Below are 8,762 nucleotides of genomic sequence, written 5' to 3' on the forward strand. Positions count from 1 at the left end.
TGTGTGGCCACTGCAGCGAATTATCGAACCCAGGAGAGAGGTGGTGGGTGCTTTGGGAGGAACGGTTGGAGAAAGGGTTGGAGGGAGGCAGCATGTCTGGCCTTGTAGGAATAGGCCTTGGGTTATTGATGATGACTCTGTCTTCCTCTTGTGGGGTTCTAGGAGGTCAGAACATGTGGCCTGCTTGCCGTTTTTGCACCATACCAGGTATCAAAACCAACTACACAGCTAAAATAATTAAAACCATGTAGTATTAGCACAGGATACACAAAAAGGCTAATGGCACAGAATAGAGTATGACAGAATATGATAAAGGTGAAGTTTTAAATTATTTTGAAAAGAATGCTGGCTGAACAACTGGCCATCAATTTGGACAAAAACTAAAATTAGACATATCTACTTCACACTTTCCCACAAAATAAATAAACTTCAGATAGATGAAAAATCTACCCATAAAATCAGAAAATTATAAGTATTCAAATAAAATGAAAAAGACTATATTTATAAAATTGGAATAGGGAAGGCCTGATTCTAAGATTTTAAAATTAAAAAAAGAGAAAGATTAAAAGAGAAGTGACAGAATAGGAGAAAATACCTACAAAATAAATAACAATTAGTATATAGAATATGTGAAAGACTTTTTATAAATAAACAAGATAAAAATTTAAAAATGAGCAAAAGACAAGAACAGGCAATTCACAGAAAGCAAGAAATCAATAAATAGGAAAGAAAATAACTCATCTCACCAATACTCACAGAAATCAAACTGAAACAAAGATAACATTTTTCATGCATCAGATTGGCAAAAATATAAAAATTTGATAATATCAAGGATTAGGATAAATGTGAGAGAACAGTTAAGTTAAAATAGTGCTGGAAGAAATATAAAGAAGTACGGCATTTCTGGAGAGCAATTTGGCAGATGTACACGTGCTTTGATCCAACAATTCTACTTCTCTCTTGGAGCCAAATTCATACAAACATATAAAGAGGCCAATTCAAGGATTTTCTTGGCAGGAATTTTTGTAATGGGAAAAAAAAAAAAAAAAAAAAAAACCTGAAACAACCTAAATGTGATGATAAGGCAATGATAAGAAAAACTAATAGATGGATGTATAGAATTCCATGCAACAGCTTAAAAGGATGAGGTGGGCTCCTCTGTCCTAACATAATGAGTCTTTAGAGCTTTTCTAAATATAAACAGTAATAATAAATTGTAAGAATTTACGTTTTAAAGAAAATACATATCAACCAATGACAGCAAATTACCCTCTGGGGAAGAATCTGAAGTACGAAGAAGTGTTCAAGGGGGTCTTGCACTTTACCATCTGAATCATTTACAAGAATATATTCATTTATATTTAAAAGTTTTTAATGAAAAAAAAAGTAACATATTGTGTTACTTGTGGTGTAGTAAATTACATAGTGTGGCTTTTCTAGCCTTAAGTCTTTGTAAACTCCTTGGTGGAATTTGCCATGAGCAACTGAGTAGCTCCTGATTGCTAAAGTTATCCCACCTCATGTATTTCTGTTGAGAATGGCACAAAGCAATCTTATGGAAAGTTCTCTTTCTCTCAGGTGTATAGAATTCTAATAATGGGATTGGTTAGTTTGGCCACTCTGCCAGGCTCAAAAGGAACTCTCCAGGAGGCAGAAGGAATCTCTGACAGCTGAGGGACATGAGAGACATGCATTGCTGAGAAAGAGATGTGAGAGACACACACTGCTGAGAGAGACACCAATAGACACACACTGCTGAGAGAGAGAGAGAGACTGAGAGACACGCACTGCTAAGAGAGAGACTGAGACAGACTGTTGGCTGAGAGACTGTTGGCTGAAAGACAGCAGGCTGAGAGAGACCGAGCACATTCCTGAACTTGAATTGTAGCCTATTGCTTCCCTAATAAACCCCATAATCTGTGAGTTCTGCCACTGCAGCAAATTATCAAACCCAGCAGAGAGGTGGTGGGTGATGCAGGAAGAATGGTTGGTGAACGGGCTAGAGGGAGGCAGCATGTCTGGCCTCCCAGGAATAGGCCTTGGGCTACTGATGGTGATTCTGTCTTCCTCCTGTGGGGTTAGAGGAGGTCGAAGACGCAGTCTCCCTGCCCCTTTAGCAACATTCTTGTTGTAAATGAACAAACAAAAATACACACAAAAAAAATGTATTTAAAGGGAGGACACCGAATTGTGCACATAAGAGAAAGACAACAGATGCTAATACCAACCAGTGTGCCCACAATACTGCATTACCATTAACACCAAACACCAGGCTACAGATAAATGCATAAACACCTAAGAGGATCAGATGGGGGTCAGTGAACAGGAGTATACTGTAGACTAAGGATAGATTCACCTGAGGCTAATTTTGCACCAATGATACATAGTAACTGCAATTCTTACAGAAACAATAGAAGACAGACACAGAGTAATTCCTTACAGACACCTAGACACTATGGGAGAGAAATTCAATAGATCTACCATCTCAGGACCATAGTACTGAGGGACACCAGTCTCAATTGGTACAACAAAATACATAAAAGCCTTGCTCCGCATCCTACACTGGTGAGTAGCGACTGGGGTCTTAAAAGCTTTCAAGTGGCCATCTAAGATGCATTTAATGGTCTCCTAGCATCGGAAGTGAAGAAGAGTGCAAAAAACCAAAGACATTTGAAAGCACTCAGCCCTAGGACATGATGGCTGAGACCAGAACTAGATGGTGCCCAGCTACCAATGCCAACCACTCAAGAAAGGATCAAATCTGGAGATCCTGGATAGAGTGGGAGGAAAAACGTGGAACATAATAAAAAAAACTCAATAATGACTAGAATTACTGGTCAGATAGAGTTTGATAACACGCCTAATACTATGGCCCTGGGATACATTTTAGGCCTCAAATAAAACTCACTCCCAGGGGCTGGCTCTCAGCCCAATAGTTAACAAGATGTACATGCAGACCACTCAACTCAGGATGATGCACCCACATAGTCTATGGTAATACATCCCTTAGAGCAATAGACCACGGGGCATCAGAGGGGCAACATTCACACGGAGATAATGCAGGACAAACAGAAGTACATAACTATGAAGGGCACAGGGGGAGGGTTACTGGGCAGGGAGGGGAGGAGAATGGGTTAGGGTTAGGCACGGTAAATGGGGAGTGAAACTAAATGTACACGTAACGTTGAATGTAAAACAAACTTAAAATAAAAAATAAAATTAAAAAAAGAATATACACAGCACAAAAAAAAGTATTTAAAGTAGACAGGGAACATATTCCTCAGTCCAATCTCTCTCAACACTGAGAAGAATCCAGCTAATTTCAATAGTTTGGGGTATATCCTATGAAATATTTCCCTTTATTACTTAAAACTTACATATATGCAAACAAATGAGCATTTCATATACATGTATAGACATACATATCTGTGCACATGTCATATATGTATGGCTGTACTTACATGCACACACACATGAATATATAAACACATGAACATATGCCTATATGATTATACCATGGCAAAAATTACATATAATAGGATAAACAGGTCAATTGTGTCATATCAAATAAAAGAAAAATTACTTAGCTATTCCAAACAGTGGGTTTGTGAGTTGGGATTTGGGTAAAAGTATTGTGGCAAGGGTGATATTTTCCCTTGTATTATTAAAATATTCTATAATGATAATATATTGTATAATGTCAATAAAGCCTTTTTAAAAAACAAAAATCAAATGAGAGAATGTCTTCTGGAAAAAAACATCAAGAATATAAAGTGCTGAACAACACTAATGGCAAAGTTCAACAAGACAGAAAATGGCAGACACTGGTGAGGATGTGGAAAGATTGGGACTCTCATCCACTGCTGATGGGACTGTAAAATGATATAACCACTGCGGAAAACAGTACGGTGATTCCTTAAAAAGATGGAAGTAGAAAAACCATTTGACCCAGCAATCCCATTACTACGTATATATCCTAAAGAAGTGAGAACCATGACAAGAACAGATACATGCATACCCATGTTCATTGCAGGACTGTTTATAATAGCAAAAAGATGGAAACAACCTACATGCACATCAACAAAAGAATGCATAACCAAACTGTGGTACATACACACAATGGAATACTATACAAACCTAAAGAATAATGTAGAATCTGCAAAACACCGCATAACATGGATGAACTTGGAGGACATTATGCTGAGTGAAAGAAGTCTATCACAGATGGACAAATATAGTATTAGTTCATTATTGTAAAAAGTCAAGGAAAGGTTTATATATGGAAGGGAACTTTCTTTGTTGGTTAAGGCGGGGGGAGAAGGGAGGGAACACTGCAAAAAAAAATGCATTGATACATAACACTTTAGTTTTGTGTATTTTACTGTACATAAATTATATTTCAATAAAATACATTTTTAAAAAGAATATAAAGTGCTAGACAAATACAAGGCTTCACAATTGTTAGCACACGCAGACAATATGAAAAGCTCACATTTCATATATGATCACTTACCAATTCCACTGTCATCTAATCGCATGTAGCCTTCTGCCAGTGAGCTGAAGCCAGTTAATCCTCCCATTGCTGCATACGGAACATCCTGTCCTACTGGTTTTCGTTGAGCCAGTCTTTCTTGCTTAGTTTCCACTACTGTGTCATGGGTATATGCAGGCTGACCACAAGCACAAGTGAAGCTGCTATGAAATCCTGAACACTTGGAACCTGATCAAGATGTAGTGAATTAATTTTTTAAAACATAGGTACAGATCTGTCTTCTCTAAAGAGTCCTGGCTTTTCCAAAGCCACTGGAAGGGTCCTTGATGCTCTGTCCTCTGTAACTCTTACTCCCAGCCCCTGAACTCACTCAGCCACTGCTCTCACTTCTGAAAGTTACAAAATAGTAAGGGGGCTAGGTGACAGAAAAAATATACATGTATTAGAAAAAACAATTAGGATTAAAAGCAGTTGAGTTAACCATTGAAAAGCCTCCCTGGAAATCCAGGATCTCTCCTCAAATACTGAGTTAGAAGTAGGTGTGGCAAGGATGATAGCCCAGTGGCCAGGACCAGGAGAAGAAACAACATGAAAACCTCCCTACAGGTCAACTCCCCATAAAAGCCATATTGGAAGGCAAACCCATAGAGACAGACAGCATGCAATGGACTACTGTTTAGGAATAAAAAGGAAAGATACTAATATATGCTACCAAATGGATGACTCTTGAAAGCATCATGCTAAGAAATTCAGTCAGACACAAAAGGACAAATATTGTATGATGCCACTAGTATGATGTATCTAAAACAGGTAAATCCATAGAGACCAAAGTTTATTAGTGGTAAACAGAGTCTGAAAGGAGGAAGAAGTAGAGTTATTGTTTAAGGGGTACTGAGTTTCTATTTGGAGTGATAAAAACTTTTGGAAATAGATAGTGGTAATGGTTGTACAACATGGCAAATGTAACCAATGTCATTGAATTAATAGTATACTTAAAAATGGTTAAAATGACAAATTTTTTGCTATACATATTTTGCCATAATAAAAGTTTTTTAATTGGTTCAAATAAATTGTCATGTTATAATTGGTTTGCCTGTGTTTTAGGCCATAATAAAATAATCTACCAATAAATTATAAAAAAATTTTTGGATTATAGAATGCTTATCAAGAACCTATAAATAGAATTTAGTTGATTAAGTCCTACTACTCAAAAATTTCAATCATATTTAGTGATTATTTAAAATCAATTACTATTACTTGAATTATTTGACTCACAGGCAGTCTTAGATTACTGTCTGACTTGTTGTTGTTGTTCTTCTTCTTCTTGTTATGTGCTGTGGAGTGGGACAACTCATACTTGGCCTTTAATATTATGTAAACTTGCCCTCACCTTGAAACAACTGAACCAACCCCTACTGACAACAAATTCTTCCTCAAAATCACCTTTACTTGCTGTACCTGCAGCTTTTAATCACTGAAAAGGTTTCTAGTCTTTTCTTGGAAAAAGTAAGGCTAAACATGAATTGTATGCACTATTCTGACTGACTTATAAAATCTTAGACACAGGAACAGAGCTTGTTCGTAACCCAGGGAGCATGTGAACGTGAGATGTGTTGTTGTTATGGGCTATGGGGTCAACTCTGACTCATAGTAACCCTACAGGACAGAGCAGAACTGGCCAGTAGGATTTCCTAGGTTGTAATTTTTAAGGAAGCAGATCACCAAGTCTTTTCTCCTGAGGAGTAGCTGGTGGATTTGAACCACCAACCTTTCTGTTAGCAGCCAATCGCTTAACCATTAAGTCATTATAAATAAAAAGCATACAAACAACTGTTTTTCCACAAAAATAAAATTCAAGAGGATTTATCTATTGAATTTTTCTTAGGTGTTTAATACTGACTCTAACACTGAATCAAACTGGTACAAAGGCACAGTTAAATATTAAAGAAATAATAAAAACACTAAGCTGTGTGTTCTTAAAAATGTAACTCACATGCAGTGCACATAAAGCCAGGTCCAGCATTGTGCTGATCAGCAAAGTGCTTGCATCTGCAGCGAATGGGCTGTGTACCATTCAAAGGGATATACAGGTAAGCCCTGCACTGGCAGCCAGGCACTCGGCAAGGCAGACTGATGGGGCGCTGCTGTGGTATCGTTTCAAAGTCAGTTTTATGTTGTTTATACCTAAAAAAATGAAAGGGAATTAATATAAACATAATGCGGGTAGTGCCAAAAATTACAATTTCTTACCTGTTAAATGTAAATACGAGTTCTCAAATGCAAATATTATTCTTTTTCATTTTTATTTTGTTTCCTTATTCTTGTTTACAAGTTACCATTGAGTAGACTAGACTCATAGCCACCACATGTATGTCAGAATAGAACTGCACTCCGTAGGGTATTCAATGGCTGATTTTTCAGAAGTAAATCACCAGGACTTTCTTCCAAGGTGCCTCTGGTTAGACTTAAGCACATTAACAGTTTGCACCCCCTACCCATTACGATCAAGTCAATTCCAATTCACAGTGACCCTACAGGACTGAGTAGAACTGCCCCATATGGTTTCCAAGGCTCTATATCTTTACAAAAGCAGACTGCTGGCCTGAACAGCAGAAGCAGCCCAAGAGCTCGTGTCCAGAGCCACATCCTCTGCTTCACCTGCCTGTATCCCACCAGTGGTCTAGTGCTGCAAGAGTCTAGGTTTGGGGCTTTAAAACCACTACAGGGAAATAATAAACAAAAGGAGTGTTCATTTCCCTGAAAAAGAAAAAAAAAAAAATCTTATGGGACCATGGAGGTATACTGCCCAAACTGACAACATTAAGCTACCTGTATTCCCAATTTTTCTTAATATCCATGTATATAATGGGGAAAAAAATAGTTTGGGCAGAGATCTCACTAAATGACCAATACTAAAGAAAATGTCCTCCATTGAAATTGGGTTAGACCAATTTTGAGGGTCTGTTGTTGTTGTTGTTAGGTGCTATCTAGTTGTCTCTGACTCATAGCGACCCTATGCACAGCAGAATGAAACACCACCCGGTCCTGAGCCAGCTCTATGATTCCTGATATACTTGAGCACATCACCGCTGCCACCATGTCAATCCATCTCGTTGAGGGCCTTCCCCTCTTTCATCGACCCTCCACCTTACCAAGCATGACATCCTTCTCCATGGAATGGTCCCTTATTACAACATGACCAAAGTATGTGAGACGAAGTCTGGCCATTCTCGACTCCAAGGAGCATTCTGGCTGCACTTCCTCCAGGACAGACCTGTTAGTTCTTTTAGCAGTCCATGGTACTTTCAGCATTCTTTGCCAACACCACAGCTCAAAAGCATCAATTCTTTTTCAGTCTTCCTTATTCATTGTCCAGCTCTTACATGCATATGAGGCAACTGAAAATACCATGGCTTGTGTCAGGTGCACCTTAGTTGTCAAGGAGACATCTTTGCTCTTCAGCACCTGAAAGAGGTCTTTTGGAGCCAATTTGCCCAATGCTATACGTCATCTGATGTCTTGACTGCTGCTTCCATTGGCATCAATTGTAGAACCAAGCAGTGTGAAGGCTTTGACAATTTCAATCTTTTCTCCATTTATCATAATGCTGCTTATAGGTCCAGTTGTGAGGATTTTTGTTTTCTTTATATTGAGATGTAACCCACTAGCCACTCCTCGGAAGGAAGGTTGGGCAATCTACTTCTGTAGTGATATCACCTCAGAAACCCAAGGAGGGGTCGCTTTGAGTCGGATCTGACCTGGCAGCAGGGCGTTTTTTTGTTTGTTTGTTTGTTTTTTAATCCATACTGCAGACTGTATTTTTCAATCTTCATCAGTAAGTATTTCAAGTCATCCTCTCTTTCAACAAGCAAAGTTGTGTCATCAGTGTATCACAGGTTGTTAATGATTCTTCCTCCAATCCTGAGGCCATGTTTTTCTTCATATAGTCCAGCTTCTTGGATTATTTGCTCAGCGTACAGATTGAATAAGTATGGTGAAAGAATACAACCCAGGCTCACTCCCTTCTTGATTTTAAACCATGCAGTGTTCCCTTTTTCTGTTTGAACAACAGACTCCTGGTCTATGTACAGGTTCTTCATGAGTACAATTAACTGTTCTGGAATTCCCATTCTTCTCAATGTTATCCACAATTTGTTATGATCCACACAATCAAATTCTCTTGCATAGTCAATAAAACACAAGTAAACATCTTTCTGGTATTCTTTGCTTTGAGCCAAGATCCATCTGACATCAGCAATGATAGCCCTCA

General features: G+C 38.3%; 1 protein-coding gene across 1 annotated transcript in view; it reads right to left on the minus strand.

Annotated features, from left to right (window-relative positions):
• FAM221A (family with sequence similarity 221 member A) overlaps positions 1–8,762 on the minus strand; it is a 25,864-nt gene that overhangs the window by 10,126 nt on the left and 6,976 nt on the right. The window contains exons 3-4 of the mRNA XM_007945852.1: positions 6,486–6,676; positions 4,514–4,720 (exon numbers count right to left, since the gene is read on the minus strand). Of these exons, the coding sequence (XP_007944043.1) occupies positions 4,514–4,720; positions 6,486–6,676 (398 nt within the window). The remainder of the gene's footprint in view (positions 1–4,513; positions 4,721–6,485; positions 6,677–8,762) is intronic.

The sequence above is a fragment of the Orycteropus afer genome, unplaced genomic scaffold (assembly GCF_000298275.1).
Source record: "Orycteropus afer afer isolate SDZICR_OR568_19922 unplaced genomic scaffold, OryAfe1.0 scaffold00008, whole genome shotgun sequence".
In the NCBI taxonomy this organism is placed as follows: Eukaryota; Metazoa; Chordata; class Mammalia; order Tubulidentata; family Orycteropodidae; genus Orycteropus; species Orycteropus afer.